Source organism: Muntiacus reevesi, chromosome 8, assembly GCF_963930625.1.
Source record: "Muntiacus reevesi chromosome 8, mMunRee1.1, whole genome shotgun sequence".
In the NCBI taxonomy this organism is placed as follows: Eukaryota; Metazoa; Chordata; class Mammalia; order Artiodactyla; family Cervidae; genus Muntiacus; species Muntiacus reevesi.
This window is the reverse complement of record NC_089256.1, coordinates 22,598,067-22,617,176: the sequence shown is the minus strand read 5'-3', so window position 1 is coordinate 22,617,176 and position 19,110 is coordinate 22,598,067. Positions and strand designations below refer to the sequence as shown.

The 19,110-nt window shown below is 52.9% G+C and overlaps 1 protein-coding gene across 4 annotated transcripts in view; it reads right to left on the bottom strand.

Moving 5' to 3' along the window:
- Positions 1-6,555: 6,555 nt before the first annotated feature.
- Positions 6,556-19,110, bottom strand: part of SLC37A1 (solute carrier family 37 member 1) — a 96,429-nt gene continuing 83,874 nt past the window's right edge. For 3 of the 4 annotated variants that reach the window (XM_065942969.1, XM_065942968.1, XM_065942970.1), the window contains exons 17-20: positions 17,212-17,290; positions 12,654-12,751; positions 7,927-7,991; positions 6,556-7,503 (exon numbers count right to left, since the gene is read on the bottom strand). In XM_065942969.1, the coding sequence (XP_065799041.1) occupies positions 7,488-7,503; positions 7,927-7,991; positions 12,654-12,751; positions 17,212-17,290 (258 nt within the window). In that variant the 3' untranslated portion in view covers positions 6,556-7,487. The remainder of the gene's footprint in view (positions 7,504-7,926; positions 7,992-12,653; positions 12,752-17,211; positions 17,291-19,110) is intronic. The other variant, XR_010664214.1, reaches the window with a different exon arrangement.

Below are 19,110 nucleotides of genomic sequence, written 5' to 3'. Positions count from 1 at the left end.
GTGAGGGTTCTAACAGAAACAGAACCAGTCGGGGATTACACGTGCATTCCCCACCTCCCCCCGCCAGATACACATATATACCATACACACACATAACATAGACCCACACCATACACACATATACAGACATGGACGTATAAACCACACACAGACACACACAGGCACACAGATACATACTTGCAGACAGACACATAAAGACAGCTAGTGGGAAACGGCTGTAGAGCCCAGGGAGCTCAGCTCAGGGCTCTGTGATGGCCTAGAGGGGTGAGATGGTGGTGGCTGGGAGGGAGGGCCACGAGGGAGGGGACTCACAAGCTGATTCACTTCGTTGTACAGAAGAAACTAATACAACATTGTAAAGCAATTATGCCCCAATTAAGAAAAAACATATATACACATGTATGTATGTATATACATATATATGGCTTCCCAGGTGGCATTAGCAGTAAAGAACCTGCTGGTCAATGCAAGAGACTTAGGAGATGTGGGTTTGACCCCTGGATCAGGAAGATCCCTTGGAGGAGGGCATGGCACCCCACTCCAGGATTCTTGCCTGGAGAATCCCATGGACAGAGGAGCCTGGCGGGCTGCAGTCCACAGAGTTGCAGAGAGTTGGACACGACTGAAGTGACTTAGCATGCACACATGTATGTATATGAGGATGGCATCACGGACTCAATGGCCATGTGTTGGAGCAAACTCTGGGAGATGGTGAAGGACAGGGAAGTCTGGCATGCTGCAGCTTATAAGGCTGCAAAGAGTCAGACATGACTTAACTACTGAACAACAATAACAACAGCAAACCATGTCCATCAAGGCCCCTGGCAGCACCTGAATCAGTGACTGATAAATAAGTGGGCGCTGGCAACCAGCCAACCAGAAAACCAACCATCAGAGACATGAACCAACTGCAGAAGTCCGCTGCAAATCAGACAGAAAAGGCCAGCAGCCCAACAGGACAACAGACAGGCTGGCATAAGAGTCCAGAGGCACTGACACAGGATGGGACCCACACCCTCGCCCACTACGGACGGGGAAACCAGTGCGGTCAGAACCGTGCTGATGTTTAAGGGCAGGGAGGCCCCAGGCTCTTTTCGGGGTGGGGGTGACATTCTCCCTTCTGCCGTGGATACCGGCTACATGACTGTGAAGTGACGATCATTGACTGGTTGTACTTGAAGGGGTGAGGGGCTCCCCCCCGGGCTGGGCTGCTTCTGGGTACTAGGGTGGAGGCAAGGCAGTGCTGGTCTCACCCTTTGGGTTCTGGTGCATGTGTGGAGTGACCGCTGTAGCGCTTGCCCTCTGGAGCAAGCTGCCTGCTTCTCCTACAGACCACAAAGCACCCTGGTTTCCTGGTCAAACGTAACCCACACGGGGACCTCAGTTACATCGACTTTGAGGCAAGAAACATCTTTTGGCCAGAGTTATCTGCTTTAGGTCTAGATTGACTCAAAGCAGTAAAAATAATCTAAATTGATCTATTTTAAATGCTGTTGATCTGTGAACATGTTCACACGTTTGCAATGTGTCCTGGCCAGACGTTAGCCATTTGGTGTTATTGGGAAATAAATAGCAGTAAGTAAAGCTGATGGGAAGAGGCAAGGCAACAATGTTTAGGACACAGGTTCTGAGACCTCCGGAAAGGAGAGGGGTCTGAACCTGTAAACACTGGCAAGTCCCTCGCAGCTTGCCCGTCTTCCGCCTTCCAAGCTGCAGGACCCGCCCTGCTCTCCCTGTAGGGTCCCACCTGCGATGGCTTAGCAGGGACCCAACACTCTGTCAAGACATCACCAGGTCCTCAGCTGAGATCCTCCCAGTGAGTTTGGAGGTGATGCTCCTGTCGTGTCATGGATGCATCTTAGTTGGGCCAGCGACTCACCAGTTTCAGGGTCGGGCTTTGTGTGGGTGCAGGGCGCCAGCTCCTGTGCTGTATTTGGGGCAGGAAGTCTGGCTCCTGGTGCAGAACTCGCTCCCCTTGAAGGCGTCACTGCCCTTGGAGCCCCGCTGCCGGGGCCTCGGTAAAGCACCCCAGTCAGTCAGCACCCTTGGCCATGGGAGGGTGGAAACAGGCTGGGGATACAACACTTAACCACGCTTCCTTAGAAGTACATCAGAAGGTCTGGGCCTTCGGGGGACAGTGACACCAGGCTGACCCATGAAAGTGTAGCTTAAAAGGGACTGACTGACTGGAGTTGGTGAGTCAGACCTTCCCAGCTCGTGGAGGAGGAGCCCAAACCTGCATCCTGGTGGTAGGGACACTTCAGACACCCTGGAGGAGGACGCCTGAGGGACTGCCTGACCGACATGCAGGGCAGCTCGGGGTTGGGGGGACTTGCCAGCCCCCTCGGCCAACTCTGATCCCGGGTCCTTAGGAACAGCCAGCTCTCCCTCAGGCTTGCAGGCCCTGTCTTAGCCCGGGGTAAGCAGCGGCTCGGCTGTGCTGGCTTCCTGGGCTGTGATCACTGTAGTCACAGGGCCCTGCCCTTGGGCTGACTGCTCCGCGCGTGCTGTGTGGAGTCCTGGAGGGTGTTCTCTTGGGGTCCGTGGTTTATAGCAAAGCTGGTTGTGACAGTGATGTGGGGCTGGGGGCCGGACCCTCGGCTGCCCCATGACCCTGCCTCCCACTGTCCCTTCCCCGGGAAGAGGGAAAACATTTTATAGTCTAGTGCCTTAAACAGCACTTGTTTCTGACTTTGAACAAAGGCTCTGGTTTGGAGAAACGGAAGCCTGCCGCCAGGCCAGTCCACTGAGGAACTGTCGGCACTTCCCAGTGGGGTGAACCCGGGGAGCCCTGGAAGCCAGGCTGCTGAGGCTCCGTGGGGACACTTCACGTGACGTGCTGTGTGAGCCACTCACAGCACCCCCGGCATGCCCACGACCAGCCTGCAAGCCCTCCACCCTGCCACCCCGTCCCCGGGGCGAAGCCACACCACGCTGCAGAACCCTCACCTGCAAGTTTATCTCCTATCCGAGGTGTGGTTGGGGGGCCACCGGTTACAGTTCATGATAAGAGAAGCAGACTTCAAAAAAATACTTATGGTTACCAAAGGAGAAACTTGTGATAGGAGAGGGATAAATCAGGGGTTTAGGATTAACATGCATACACTGAGTTGTTGCATGCGCACTCAGTTGTGTCCAACTCTTTGCAACCCCATGGACTGTAGCCTGCCAGGCTCCTCTGTCCATGGGATTCTCCAGGCAAGAATACTAGAGTGGGTTGCCGCGCCCTCCTCCAGGAGATCTTTCTGACCCGGGGATCAAACTTGAATCTCCTGCATTGGCAGGTGGATTCTATACTGCTGAGCGATTGGGGAAGCCTATACACACTGCTGATGCTGCTGCTAAGTCGCTTCAGTCGTGTCCGACTCTACCAAATTTAAAACAATTGGAAGCTTCCCTGGTGGTCCGGTGGTTATGCAAGGGGTGTGGGTTCAGTCCCTGCAGCTAAGATCTCATATGCCTCACAACCAAAAAACCAAAACATAAAACAGAAACAATATTGTAAAAAATTCAATAAAGACTTTAAAAATGATCTACATTGAAAAAATCTTTTAAAAAAATAATCAACAAGAACCTGTTGTAGCACTGGGAGCTCCACTCAGTATTCTGTGATAACCTATATGGGAAAAGAATCTGAAAAAGAGAGAATATATGTATAACTGGATCACTTTACCGGACACCTGAAACTAACATATTACAAATCAACTATACGCCAATGAAATTTTCAAAAAAAAAGAAAAGCTAAACAGAGACAGAATTAAAGCATTCAAAAACTTCCACAGCAATTTGGCAGAGTGATTTTATGTGTACTGAATCTAGATGTCAGGCGAGTGTATGCTCCTCGGTTCTTTGTCTCGTCACAACAAAAATTTGGAATGATGGACATTGAAGCCCCCGCGGCGGGTCACAGCTCTCGGAGGACAGACCGTGTTATAGCTCTTAAATAAATCAGTGTTACAGCTCTATTTATTTAGATAATAGCAGGAAAATCCATCTTCGAGGCATGAGGGCACGTCAATCCAAAGACGCGAAGAGAAGATCGCCCCATCGCGCGGGAGAGAGAGAGAGAGAGCGCGCTTTGGCTCCTCTTTTTATGTTTCTCTGTCCCTGGGTCTGTCCTATGCAAATTGGACTTAGGCAGGAGCGTTGTTTGTTTTACCTGAGGTTCTCACTCCGGTCCTCCAACCTTCCTTTGTTCTGTTTTCGCGGGCTTTTCCCTTCCAGGTCTTTTAGCCACCGCCATTCTGGACTCCTTTTCCCTATTCTAACTACCTAACATAACGATAAAAAGTTATGACTTGTATTTTTTTTCTAGCTCATTTTTTCCTGGTAATTTATTTTGACTAGATTTTATAAGCTGGCAATTGGAGGGGGTTCTGGTTTTATACCTGGGGGGCTCTTTATTATGGCAAATTTCTGGGAGCAGTTTTTCTCTCCTTTGTGATTGAAGGACTGTAGCCTTGCCTTCTCTGACTCCTTCCTTGCCCCTCTCACAAGCTTGCATTTCAATATGGGGCATTTTTTGTGGATTTGAATAGGAAAATCTCACTGACATAGATATTCATGAGAGGCAAAATTCTTACTTCCATATGAATGCAAGCAGGCAGGCACTTCGGGCAGGCTGTTTGCAGAGGGATGTTATCTCAGCTACTGCTCCGGGTGAAATGATGATGTATTTTTATGTTGAAATCATATACTTTTTTCCTTAAAAGTCAGGATGAACTCTTCCACTCACGGGTAGGGGATGTCTCAGCTAAACTGCTTTAAGCAGTTTAAAGGACGTGTGTGTGCGCGTCCTTCTCTAAAGGGGCCGTCAAGGGCTCAGGAGGCCGCCCTCCTTCCTTCGTGGGTCATGGAAGATTTTCTTCTAACACCTTAGTCTCCCGAGTTGGGAAAAACAGTGACCGTGTCCTAAAAACTTCCTGTTGCTGAACCACAGCAGAGGATGGCTCTTCTTCCGGGAAGGTGCAGAAATGAATTGGGTCAGCTCGAGACCTCATCTGGCTGTCTGACCAGCTCAGGCCCCAGAGAGAACTGTGCTCTGAGGTGAGGGCAGTGGGTCCCAGGTTTTATTAGAAAAGAATTCCCTGGCCATCACTCAGCAGCATGATTATATCCGTCTCATCCCGCCCTTGTTGACGCAATTTAGTGTCTGAAGAAGGACAGGGGCCGTGTGGCGGCCAGGGGGCCTGCAGCCCACAGGGCACAAACTTAGGCGGCTGCGATTCCTAGAGACCAGGCAGGAGGGGAGGGTGGTTAAAGCCCAGGACAGGGAGGGAGGACAAGAGAGATGCGTCCTGGGCTTGCGGGCCAGAGGCGGAGGAGGAGACAGGATGGGAAGAGCGGGAGCAGAGAAGGATGTGCTGAGTGAACTGTGCAGAACTGTATGGAATCCGCTTCTTGTTGTTGCTCAGTTGCTCAGTTGTTTCCGACTCTTTACCACGCCACGGACTGCAGCACACCAGGCTACCTGTCCTTCATTAGCTCCTGGAGTTGCCTCAAATTCACGTCCATTGGGTCTGTGAGGCCATCCAACCGTCTCATCCTCTGTCATCCCCTTCTCCTCCTGCCTTTAGTCTTTCTCAGCAGCAGCGTCTTTCCCAATGAATCAGCTCTTTGCATCAGGTGGCCAAAGTAATGGAGTTTCAGCTTCAGCATCAGTCCTTCCAATGAATATTCAGGACTGATTTCCTTTAGGATGAACTGGTTTGATCTCCTTGCAGCCCAAGGGACTCTCAAGAGTCTTCTCCAACATTTTAACAAATGGGAATTTTATCTTTCATAGAAGGAAACCTACCAAGTGTGTAAGTTTTGTTAATAAAATAGCAAACCTCCTTGTGAGGACTTCTGCATTCAGAAGAACCCTCACCTTGCCTCCCTTCCCTGGAGAGTGGGGACCATGTGCAGACTGGAGGCTGTCCCCAAGCAGGGTTGATACTGATCAGGGTTCTTGGCCTCCCATGATCAATACAAATTGACTAGAGGCCAGACAAGAAACTCAGGCAAGGCTTTATTGGAGCTCCTGCTACAGAAGTGGGAAGTGAGAACAGTTAACATGTTCCCTGATTGCTGGCTGCTTTCTTATTTGGGGTGAGGGGAGGGGGACGGGTGTGTCCGGGGCTCAGGCTGGAGGGGTGGCTCAGGTGGCCTGCTCACCCCTTAGGTGGTGTTGAGTGCAGGGGCATGCTCAATCCTCCTTTGGCTCCCTGCTCTTCAGAAGTGGCGACTGGGTTTTTTGGTCTTTTTTAATCTTTTGTCCAGAATTTGCCCCAGCCGCACACGCACACAGTTACTTTCAGTCCCTTATAGTTTCTCCGTGTTGTTGCTGGAGGAGAGGTTTACTCAGGTGCAAGCTCTGCAGCAAAGGGTCCCAGGTCCCAGCTTGTCTCTGGGTGACCCCTTCTCTGCTGGAAATGGCCTCCGCTTCCAGCTGCAAAACCACAGACTGAACCCAACCCTGAGAAAACCAAGGGCACGCGCTCTCGCTGGAAGTTTTCTTTTTTGAATATAACGGCGATGTGAACAGAAATAACCAACATTCTGAGTGTTTTTTTTTTTTAAACATTTTATTTCAAAGGGCAACAATGAGGAAACAAGTGGCCAGAGAACAACCAGAGTTTGTCTTAATAAATAACAAGGCGCCACTTGCATCTCCTAAGCTTCTATAACACCTCACACATTTCAATAAATAAATCCGCTCCAGTGCTGAGTCTCCGAGGACAGGCCCAGGTCTGCAGTGTGGGGAGGACAGAGGGCTGGGCAGAGGGACTGGTCAATCCCAGCCCCAGGTCTGACCTCATGTGTCCTCCTGGCAATCCCTCATGGGGCCAGTGGAGTCATGGCCCTTGGGGCTCCAGCGACAGGAACCTCCGGGGTTCCGTGGTGGCCCATCTGCCCTCCAGCATGTCCGAAGTCTTTGATGATTTCACCGCAGTCCACCCTGGACCGTTTCCGGGTGGGCGAAGAGCAGGAGGAAGTGCTGGGGACATCCTTGGTCTGAGCTCCGCGTTGGTGTGAACGCAGGTGTCAGCTGTGTCCTTGCAGAGGTGTCTCTGCTGCCTGCTCTCCCACCACGTGCAGCGTCCCTACTGTCCCCTGGCGCGTTCCTGTCGTCAGAGCTCCACCTGCTCCGACATCAGTGCTGTAATACCTGAGAGAGACCAGGGCTGGCCTGGCTGCCACACCAGTCCTGGCCGCCGTCACTCTGGACGTGGAGCGGCCGCCCAGCGCCCGGGAGGTGTCTGCTTGAGAGACTCAGTGGGTGGCAGCCAGCACTGCCCATGGGCTCCCCTCCCATGGCCCGAACCCCACGGCCCCGCTGACACGGTACCAGGAATTCTCAAGGTAGCTTGTGTGTCTTTTCCAGGTGAATGTGCAAAAGGCAAGGGTAAATCATTCTTTTCAACACAGGATCCTTTATTTGAACTTTTTCTTGAAAAACAGTTTGTGAAGGATGGGCCCAGCCTTCCATCATGGGACTCGAGGGCTCAGTGCTCCTTAAACCTGGAAGAGGAGGAAGAAAAAGCAGCTGATTACCCGGCCCGCGGCACTCAATTCACCGCCAAAGTGTGGAGCCCAGGTGCCCGCTTCTCCCCCTCTGCTGGGGACTCCTGAGGCCCCCCCCCCCCGACCCCGTTCCCCCGGCCTTGGGGAGAGGGGAGGGGACAGGACACAGGAAGGGGGCAGAGCCCGGGAGCTGCCGTTTGTCCCAAAGCTGCAGCCCAGAGACAAGAACAACTGAATCAACTCCCCATACCTTTCACTCTATTTTGAGAAAAGATTTACCTGGATCGCATCCCCACCAGGTATTTATTAGGAAAGGAGAAATGAGAGCGAGTGAGGTGTAGAGTGCCAGGGACCACGGGTGAGGTGTGGCAGTGGGCAGTAAGCGATGGGCATGGGTGGGTGCGAGCGGGGGACACTTACGGAACCTGGTCTCCTGTCGCCGACCCTGGGCCGCTCAGCTCCTTGTGTATGAGGCGAATCAGAAACTGCACGTGCCCAAAGCAGAGAGAAGACCGCATTATTGCTGGGAGACCCTGGGCGGGCGCCCTGCTGTCACTCTGCCGGTCCCCTCTGCCCAGCAAGCTCGGCATTCAAGTTCCAGTTCGTCCTGTCTTGCGGTTCCCTGTGTCACATGATGGGGAAGGGGGGCTGCCCCGTGCCTCTGAATGTAAAATTCTAAAGCAGAGCAGTGGGTGCCCCCGACCCCCACCTCGGGCACAGCTGCCTGCAGGCCTGGTCTCAGGGCAGGGAAGACGGTCACACAGTCCCGTGCATCACGGTGGAGGCCGTGCTCCTGGGAATAAGGCTCCCAGGCCAGATTTCAGCCAGAAGGATGCCTGCTTAAATGAAGCCAGACCAGTCATACAGTATCCAAGGGAAAAAAAGGACAAGGCAACTCGTCGTCACAGTGACACTGGGAGGACCGGGGGGAGTCTGAGGCCAGGTGAGTGCTCACTGGCCACTGTCCCCAGAGGCCCCTGCCGCCCCTGGGGAAGCTCCCGGGACAGCTGGGCCCCAACCCCAGGCCTGTGCTTGCTCCGCGGTCTCAGGGTAGACCCAGAACAGCTCTGCCTTCGTCTCCCTCACAGTCCTCGCCTGCCTAGACGGCAGAGTCCGTGAACACATCCCAACCTGCGGTGAGGTCTTGCCCTCAGTGGGACCGTCTGCAGCTGCAGACCTAGTCTTTCTCTGTGCACCCCCCACCCCCCTGGAGGAACCCCCACGATGTGAGTTGCTCAGGGCTGCGAGAGGGGCTCCCGAGGAAGTCCTGGCTCTCCTGGCCCCTCCTCTAGGGAAGCTGCAAGCGCCCCGAGCTCAGGAGGCCCCGGCAGTGGGGAGGCTGGAGGAGCGTTCGAGGGGCTCCTTCAATAAAACATGAGCTGCTAAGTGCCAAGTCTACTGGCAGACTCTGGGAGCAGAAACGTTTGTTTTCTTAGACTCAGAAGATTCAGGCAGGAGCTTAGTCGTGCCTGTATGGTGGCCGTGCAGGTTGAAGACAACAGGTGTTTCTCCTTGAGGACCGACCTACACGCGGGGCTCCTGGGATCTTGCTGGCCGAGCCAGAGGGTGGGGACTTGACAGATGCTCCAAGCAGTCTGGGTGGCTATGTCACACTCCGGCTAAAGACACCAATCCTGTGAACTTGAACCTCTAGACCCCACGGTCTAGCACTGCCTTACTGAGTTTGAGCTGGAGTCTCCTCAATACGAATTCCAATATGTGCAATATGTCCAATATGTGCAAAACTGTAGCAGGGAGGGTCCGTGACCACAGAAAGCAGATCCTTGAGAGGACGGAAATGAGGAAGGACAACCGAGCGTTTGCTCTGGGCCAGGGTGCCTGTGAGCCACAGCGACAATCCTGAAGGGCAAACACCAGCTTCTCAGACAGGACGAAAGTGGCCTCTGTGTGCAATGCCTGCAGTGAGTGGACCTGCCAGGCACAGAGCCCACCTGGGTGGCCACAACCCCATGGGACCAAAGTTGGAGACTGAGGAGCAGGCCCGAGGCTTGGGGAGCACGGCCCCCAGGTGTGAGAGCGGCCAGACAGTCCTCAGGTCCCCAGGGTGACCTGCCAGATGCACTGCGGTCCAGCCTCAGACCTGCAAGGAGGGGAAACTGGATTGTGGCCCCGCAAAGAAAGGAGGCGCGTCTGGTCTTTCAGGCTGAAGACGTGTCCTCGGTGAGCCGCTGAGCCGACTGCTGAAGCCCTCTCTCTCCTGCAGTGATTTCGGCTTTAGTTTCTCATCTAACCTGGCTGGTCCCGCAGTCTCAAAGTTATTAGTTGCCTGTCGTGTGTGTGAGTCTTCCCTTTCGTCCTCTCTGTTTTGACATTTCAGGTGTGTCTCTTGTAGTCGGGGTCCGGGTTTCCAAGCCCGTCTTCTGCCTGCTGGTAGGGGCGCATCAGTCAGCCTGCACGTCTGCTTGGATCCTCCCCCAGCGCCCCTGGCACCCAGCCCATGTCTGCACATCGTCGCAGGGGCTGCTTTTGTTCTCAGCTCTTTTCAGAGAGTCCTGGCCTTGCAGTCTCCGCCTTTAGAGTTCCTCCCAGGCGGCACAGGGCCTCCAGGCTCTGTCTGCTCTCCAGTGTTTCCATCTCTTCCTGGGCTGCATTCTGGATGATCTCCTTACACCTGCATCTCACCAGCTCTGCCTTTTTTTAGCTCTTGCTCTTTTGAATGAATTTGGTTTCTTCTTTGCCATCTTTAGTAATCTTTTCTTGTTTTTCTCATCTTTTAAAAATTGAAGTATGATCCCTGGGTTGGGAAGATCCCCTGGAGGAGGGCATGGCAACTCACTCCAGTATTCTTGCCTGGACAATCCCTGACAGAGGAGCCTGGAGGGCTAAAGTCGGACACTGCTGAAGCGACTGAACACGCACGCATATAGCTGGTTTACAATGTTGTGCCGGTCTCTGATGTGCAGTAAAGTGACTCAGTTTATACACATATATTCTTTTTTAATATTCTTCTCCATTATGGTTTATCCCAGAAGACCGAATACAGTTCCCTGTGCTATACGGTAGGACCTTGATGTTTATCTGTCTTCTACATAAGAGTTTGCCTCTGCTAATCCCAGACTCCCAATCCTTGCCTCCCACCACTGCTCCTTGGCAACCACACGCCTGTTCTCTGTGTCTGTGAGTCCAGCTCTGTTTCATAGATAGGTCATATGTGCTGTATTTTAGATTCCACATATAAATGATATCATACGGTATCTATCCTTCTCTTTATGATTTACTTCAAACTCGGTATGATAATCTTAGTGGTTTAGTTGCTAAGTCGTATCCGACTCTTTGTGACCCCATCGACTGTAACCCGCCAGGTTCCTCTGTCCATGGGATTTCCCAGGCAAGAATACCGGAGTGGACTGCCATTCCCTTTTCCAGGGGATCTTTCTGACCTAGGGATTGAACCTAGGTCTCCTGCATTGCAGGCAGATTCTTTACCAAATTACCAGGGAAATGCTAAGTATGTTTATTTTTAGATTATCTGGTGACCCTTTTACCCATGTTTTTTTTGGGGGGGGTCTGTCTGTTGTGCCTGTCACCCCATCACAGTAGACCGTTTCCTACTGTTTCCTGATTTGGGGTGTGAGCCTGTCTGCAGCGGGGTGACAGCTGTGGGACCCCGGGCCACTGGGGTGAGGTTTGTCCCTCTCAGTTGATTTGGGATTTGCTTCTGCCAAAGAACCGGGTATATCAGCATTCCGGGACCAATTTACTCATTCTTTGCAATACTCATTTTTTGAGTATTTTAACACTCATTTTTTTGTAATATTGCATACTCATTGTGTAATATTTACACAATATAAGTTAAAAAGTTGAAGGTTACTGTAGGCAGGCCTGTGGCTAAAAGTTCTCCAGGATTTCCCCCCAGTCTGGGGAGCAGGCTAAGAAGTCACAGATCCCGGTTCTCTTCTGGGCCAGTGTGTGTGTGTGTTTATGCTTTCACTGCACCCAGAGCTCCCTAAGGGTTTGCGCTTGAGGAGGGGGTCTCCACTTAAAGCTACCCATCCTGGGCCAGCCCAGCACCTGGGGGTGGGACCGTGGTGGGGGAGGTATAATCACCCAGCATCAGTTTGGGTACATATTTCATGCAGTCTCTACATTTCTGGGACCTGGGGATGTCCCTTCCTTTCTAACGAGTTTAGTTGTGCAGTAACAGGAAGTTTGATGTATATATATATATACACACATGATTTCTGAAATAGAAGAATATTCTGTCTTTAAATAGCCATAATTATGGAAGTTTCACTGCTACCTGGCAGAAATGATCTAGGGACTTAACTGAGGAACTGCTTTGCACACCTCACAGGTTCATAAGCTGAGAGCTGGTATCTGATTGTATATAAAGTTGGGGAGCTGTGACTTAGGGCTTCTGGGAATGAAAATATAAACTTCCAAGGTGTTCAACTCATTTGTGCTGGGGTAAACGTTCACTTTTCCAGGTGACTTGAGAGGAGATGGTGGCTTCAGGTCTGGGCCTGGTGTGGGGTGAGCGGTAAGGGTGAGCGTGGTGGCCGCTCTAATAGGTGGCCCCCGCAGGACTGTGCTGTGGGGACGGGTCTTTGCCATCCCCAGGAAACCCTCCGATCTTCTCACGCAGGAGGGGACAGGTCACGGGGCCCAGAGAGCGGAATGCTCAGGGCTGCCTAAGCAGCCCCGGTTCCTCTTCTGACCGGAGGTCCTTTGGGTGCGGGAATCAGGCGCTTCCCCAGCACAGCTGATCGCGGGCAGGAGGGATGTGGGAGTGGCCAGGGCACTGAGTGGGACTTTAATCCCCACAGTAACACAGTGATCCTGTCCTTGCTGTCCCTCTGCCGCCCACTTCACAGGCGGACGCTTGGGAGCAGAGGGGCTCCATACACGAACCCAACCACTCACAGCTGACGGGCTCAGGGTCCGAGGCCAGGGAGCCCCTGCTCTTGACCTCTCACCCATCCTGCTGGAAACTACCTGCTGCTACTCTGGATGCATCAAAACCGGAGGGAGAAAAAGCCCTGGGCCAGGAACACCGAGGGACACATCACCGGCCCAAAGTCCCCCGGGAGTGGCAGGAATCCGCAGGAAAAAGTGTCCCCAGCGTTTGACTGTGACAACCACAGAGACACTTGTGAAGGCCTTGGAGGAAAAGCTAGGCGACTCACCAGTAAGGCACAGGCATCTGCGAACATGAGCATGTAGAACACGTTGTTCCATCCTGATGGGGAGATGAGCCCTGCCAGCAGCGGGCCCAGCGCTGCTCCTGGAATGAGGAAATGGACACATCTGTGCTATGTGCAGAGGACCCTGGACCACGACCACCCAAACACCCAGGCCCAGTAAACATAAGGGAGTCCCCAGCACCTTACTCATAATTAAAACACATACACACACACACACACATTAAGGGGACTTCCCTGTGGTCCAGTGGTTAAGACTCTGGGCTTCCATTGCAGGGGCATAGGTTTGATCCCTGGTTGGAGATCTAAGATCCTTCACACCGCCCCCTCCCTCACACCGCCCCCTCTCTCACAACAGCAGGAATGCTGGGGCACACCCCCATGGGTACTGGGGGTCTCCTCCTCCAGACTCCACTCAGACCCCAAAGACCAACAGTTTACACACTCCCCCATGCCTGCTGCACAGAAAAGCCTTTTAATGAGTGATTAAGCTCCGTCTTAAACATGAATACACTAGGGGACAGCCAAGGTTCACTCGTATCAGAGGAAAGCCTCGACAAGAAAGAAAACAATCTGGTTTGAGGGGAACCTGGAGGAAATAAACCGGAGAGAAAAACATTCCTAGGAAAGCAAGTCACACCCACGAGAACCAGAGAATGAAGTTGAAATGTGTGAAATCCCCGTGTCTATGTCTGAAAACCATCTAACACCAGCAACTGCCCAGGATTCAATCTCACAGCACCACATCCAAGAAGAAAGAACAGGAGGGATTAAAAGGGCAGAACGACACCAACAAATAGAACACTGTGACGGTAAAGATAAAAAGTCAAGTGAGGAAGCGGGAAAGGAAAGCCAAGAGGCTCTCTGAGAAGATGGACGAAAAGAACAAAGACACAGGCAGACAAAGAAAAGAGAGAACTGAAAGATGACTCCAGAAAGCTAAACATTGTCCACTAAGTTTTCCAGGAAGACAGTGTCAAACTGTCAAAAACACAGCACAGTTTCCCAGGGATCAAGGGCATCTATTTCCAGGCTGGGTGGGAGCAGGGATGCAGAGAGGCTGCAGAGATACAGGGAGCTGGGGACCTCTGAGGGGGAAGACCAGAGGTCAGAGATGGAGTTCTTGCTAAGGGTGACAAGAGGCTTTCCTGTGGTGATGACATAGCTAGAAGACCCTGACTCTGGAGAAAATTCTGGAGGCGGGTGTGGGCAAGTGACTATCATTTTGCATTTAGTACAGTTTCTAAGTTCAGATATTTTCTTAGTTTCTAAGTTTAGACTGAGGATAGTTTCTAAGGCTATCTGGTTTCTCAAGTGACGTCATGTGTTACTTCGAGAAAATGAAAATGAACTTGAAGAACGTCAGGGCTCTAATGAATTGCATAAACATATAGAAAGAACCAGCTTGCAGCCCCTGGGGTGCAGTGCTCAGCACTGTGAACACATCATACACATCAGCTGGAGTCCCTGGAACCATCAGTTCCGGTGAATTGCAAGAAGGCGTTCCGCTCATGAGGCTTCCCCGATGACTCAGCGGGTAAAGAGACCACCAGTGATACAGGTGACACAGTGGACCCGGGTTCGATCCCTGGGTCGGGAATATCTCCTGGAGGAGGAACTGGAAACCCACTCCAGTATTCTTGCCTGGAAAATTCCATGGACGGAGGAGCCTAGTGGCTACAGTCCATGCGGCCGCAAAGAGTCAGACATGACTGGGCAGGCTAGCACTTTTGGCTCATTTATAATCAATCAAACTCTGCCTCCAAAGGAACCAACATTTATGACATTTAACAAACATATCGGGGCATGTGCCCTTGAGAACCGGAATTCTGCTGAAACTGTGTGTTCCCACTTGAGCCTTGCTCGGCTTGGGTGTCCTTGGGCAGCACTTAAGCAGAGAAACAATGAGGCAGACGCAGTGGTGGATGAGCCTGCATGCCATTTCCATGGCGACCACCTCCAGGGTCCTTGTGCACTGGGGCTGGCACAGCCCGGGGGAGTTCGAGTCCAGCCAGACTCTGACGCATGGGTGGGAGGGATGGCTCTGGATGGTCAGCACTGAACACAGAGGAGTGTAGAGGTTGAAGTGGTCTGAGTCGCCCCCTGCTGTCCTTCCGTGGGGGTGGGAGGAGTTCACAGCTGGGCTTTGGTTTCTCCTGTGGCTCAGAGCTGTCCCGGTGCATAGATGCTGAGCCTCCACCCTGGGCCAAGGACTTCTGCTTCCCTCTTGTTTTGGGAAGGAAATCAAGAAATATGTGGCCTTCCAGCTGCTTCATCATTTCCTCTTTTCCAACCCTTCATCTTCTGCTTTTTTTTTTTTTTTTTAAATTTATTTATTTATTTTTTTTTCATCTTCTGCTTTAAAATCAGTCAGTACCGCCAGCTGAGCTCTGAGTGCTTTCAGAAAAGGGTGTCACAGTGGCAGCCGGGGCTGGCCTCAGACAGAGGGCTCTGCAGACGAAGGGCGGAGGATGCTGCGGGGTTGCTCAGCCCCCGGACTCAGACAGAGGGCTCCGCAGACGAAGGGCGGAGGATGCTGCGGAGTTGCTCAGCCCCCGAGAACCGCGCCCGGCCCATGAGTCTCCTGATGACCTCACGTCTTGCAGCATGCAGAAGCTTTTCGTGTGCTGCGTGAGCCGGGATAGCGGGCTGGTGGGCCACGGACATCTGTCACATGGCACGGCCCCGACCCCACAGCGCTTTCCCCAGACTCCTCCCAAAGGCTGCAAGAGGAGCCCCCAGAGGGAATGGTCTCCCGGCAAACACCGGAGTGGTGACCATCGTCACAGTGTGGCAGGAGTAGGAGCTGGGGGGCCCTGTCCCCATGAGCCGTGAGGGCTGAGGGGGGGCCCAGGCCTCTGTCCCCTGAGCCCTCACTTGCAAACCCAGCAGCCTGGACGGGAGACCTTCTCCCCACCCCCCGGACCTGTCTGTGATCTCCTGCCTTAGAGCCACCCAGCAATGCCCTCCTGGACCACTCTGAGCGCCCGCTCCGTCCTGGGCACTGCCTGGGGGTTGAGAACACAGCAGAAAATGAAACCAACTCCTGTCCTGGGGTTTCCCACCAGGAACAGGGAGAGAACAGTCCAGAGCAGACAGTGGACGGGGTCCTGATGGAGGGTAGGCCAGGAGAGTGGCCCTGAGTCTGGGTGGGAAGGGGTCTGCAGACCCCAGACAGGGAGGGCCGAGGCAAGGTCAGTGTTTGGCAGAACTGTGCTCACAGTTCCACCTTTATCCAGCAAACGCTTGTTTTACTGCTAGAGAATGTTCCAGGCCCCCAGGGCCTGCCCCACCTGGCCTGCTCTCTCTCTCACTGCCTCCTGGCATCAGGCACTAGTGGTGGGAAGGGACATGCCAGGATGCAACCCGAGACCTCCCGGAGAAGCCGTGCGGGCCACACCAGCCCACCTCCCGCCTCCAGTTCCAGGCTCCGCAGAGCACAGGCGGCTTTGGGGTCTTGGCAGGAGTGGTCCCAGGGTGCGTGCTCCCCAACTGAGCCTCAGGAAAGTTCAAGGACATCGCTGTCAGCCTCCTGACTCTCGGATCAGGACAGGCTTGCTGTCACCAGGTCCCGTGGGCCCAGCTCACAGGGGCCAGGGGCTTGCTTCACCCCCTTTCTTTCCTCAGAACACGCTGCTGTGTTTTCTCCAAGACCCCTGATGGGGCTGGTGACACTCGTCTCATGAGCTTTGGGACCCACAGCTCACCTGTCATTTACCTTTCAGTAAGATTCTATCTGAGCTTTCCAGGTGGTGCTAGTGGTAAAGAACCTGCTTGTCAATGCAGGAAGTGTAAGAGAGAGATGCAGGTTTGATTCCTGGGTTGGGAAGATCCCTTAGAGGAGGGAAGGCTACCCACTCCAGTATTCTTGCCTGGAGAATCCCCATGGACAGAGGAGCCCGGCGGGCTACAGTCCATAGGGTCGCAAAGAGTTGGACACAACTGAAGCGACTTAGCCCACATGTACTCACACAAGAATTCTGTCCCCCTTGAAATGGCAGTGATAAACAGTCAGCAGACCAGTGGCCTGTGGGCCAGTTTTCCCACTGCTGGCTTGGAGGAAAACCTGGGGCCATGTCCTCTCATGCTGAAGAAACCTTGACCTGCCAGCCACACACCACGTCTCCTCTGGCAGCATCCCACCAAAGACGATCGGCAGGGTCAGCGGCTCACTTTCCAGGGCTGGCATGTGCTTTGCGTCTGCTCACGTTTTAAGAAGGACTGGGACTTTCCTGGTGGTCCAGTGGTTAAAACTCCACACTCCCAATGCAGAAGGCCCAAGTTCAATTCCTGGTCAGGGAACCAGATCCCACAGCTAAATGCCACAACTAGATGCTGCAACTAAAGACCCTGCATGCCACAGCTAACACTTGGCACAGCCAAACAAATAAATATTAAAAAAGAAAATAAAATAAAAGAAGAAGGCCAGCTGATCCTGATAACACAAAAGCAATTGGAATCCTGGGTGTCTCCTAGCTAGATGTGATGACATGATTTCCCCTTGGACCATGATGAATCTCCTTGGGCTAAAACATCCACATACCTACAGACCCGGTTCCGTCGATGATGGCAGTCACGGTGGCCAGGGCATGGGAGTTTCCCTTCAGGCTTTTATGCGTCCCCTGAGAAGGAACATCAGTGTGAAATATGCCCCAGCAATGGCAGAGTGCGAAATAAACTTATGCCTCCTGCACGACAACCCACCCAAATCACTGTGCAAAGCAAAACGTGGGGTCTTTCCATTAGGAGATTGAAGCTCTACTCCATCCCATACTCATCTTGGAAAAGCATGCAAAGCTTCAAATGTTTTTAATAGTAAAAAGCCATCAGAGATATTAATACTTGTCGAAGTGCATTCTGGTTTCCCTGGTAGCTCAGACAGTAAAGAATCTGTCTGTAATACAGGAGACCCAGCTTTGACCCCTGGTTTGTGAAGATCCCCAGTCCCCACTCCAGTATTCTTGCCTGGACAATCCCATGGACAGAGGAGCCTGGTGGGCTACAGTCAATGGGGGTCACAAAGAGTTGGACATGACTGACAGACTAACACTTTCAAGTGTATTCTAGTTAAAAGAACTCTTAGAATTCTCTTCAATAAACAAGTCTTTCTTTGGCACCATCACTGAGGCATCATATCATCCAGCATGGAAAATGAAAAGACGAATGGTGCTCCTCCTATCCCCAAGCTGACCACTGGAGCTGGCAGAAAAGATCGAGGGCGCTCGGGAGCCGGTGTGGGGAAGGGATGCTGGACAGACGGCTGAGAAGCCTGGCTTCCCTCCCACAAGTCTGTACACTATGTGCGGGAACTGCTTGTGGTTTTAAATAAGCTTTTAATTTAGAACAATCTTAGATTCACAGAAAATGTGCACAGAGATGACAGACCAGTTATAAGCTCTGCACCCACTTTGCCCTGTGTTAACACCTTGCGCTGTTGGACTACATTTATCATGATGAATGACCCGATATTGAGGCCTCACTCACGAAAATCCATGCTTTTTTCAGACCCCTGGCTTTTTGTCTAGTGTCTAACTGAATCTGTGTCCCAGAAGCCCACCCAGGACATTTAGTCCATGTGTCTCCCAGGGCTCCTCTTAGCTGTGACAGCTTCGCAGACGTTGTTTCTGGGACTTTCCTTGTTTCCCATGACTGGATGGGTGTGGGTTCTGGGAGGGAGACCATGGAGGTGAAGGGCTGTGGGCATCACCTCTCACCCTGCATCCATGCATCAGCTTGATGCCTCCCTGCTGGTGCTGACCGTGACCCTGGCGGAGGGGGGGCTATTGGCTTTCTCCCCTGAGAAGTTACTTGATCCCCTCTCCCCACACTGTCCTCTGCAAGAGGACATCTCTGTGCTCAGCCCGCCCCTGAGGACAGGGGAGGTGGGCTCCCTGCCCCCAGGCAGAGGACCTGCCTACGCCCTTCTGTACAGGACACTGCCTCTCCTCTCCCAGTTATTTATGGACACTACTTCCTATCAGGGGACTTTGTACTTCAGTGCAGTGCGTGCATCCTGCGATGTCCACACGTGGCTCCCGTGTGACATATCTTGTCTTTCCTGTCAGGTAGATGAGACAGCCCTGCCGCCTCCGGGTCCCTCTGGCCTGGAGTCAAAGGCCACCTGTCAGCAGTGCTTCCTCCTGGAGCCCCCGTGGATCCCCAGGCCCGGGGCAGCCCCGCATGGAATTCACCACCCTGTGCAGTAAACATTTCTTTACTACGCTGGCCTCCTCTCTGGAGCACGTCCTCCCAGAGCCGGGACCCCACGTGGCTTGTCCCTGCAGTCCCCAGGACCAGCAGAGTGCTGGGCACAGTGGGACACCCATGGCGAGCTGGACTCTGCTGAGGCCCTAAGGGTGGGCTCCAGGGGTCACGGCCACTGGCTTCCAGCGCTGCCAGAGTGGCTCAGGGGAGCAAGCCAGACGCTGGCATCAGACCTTGG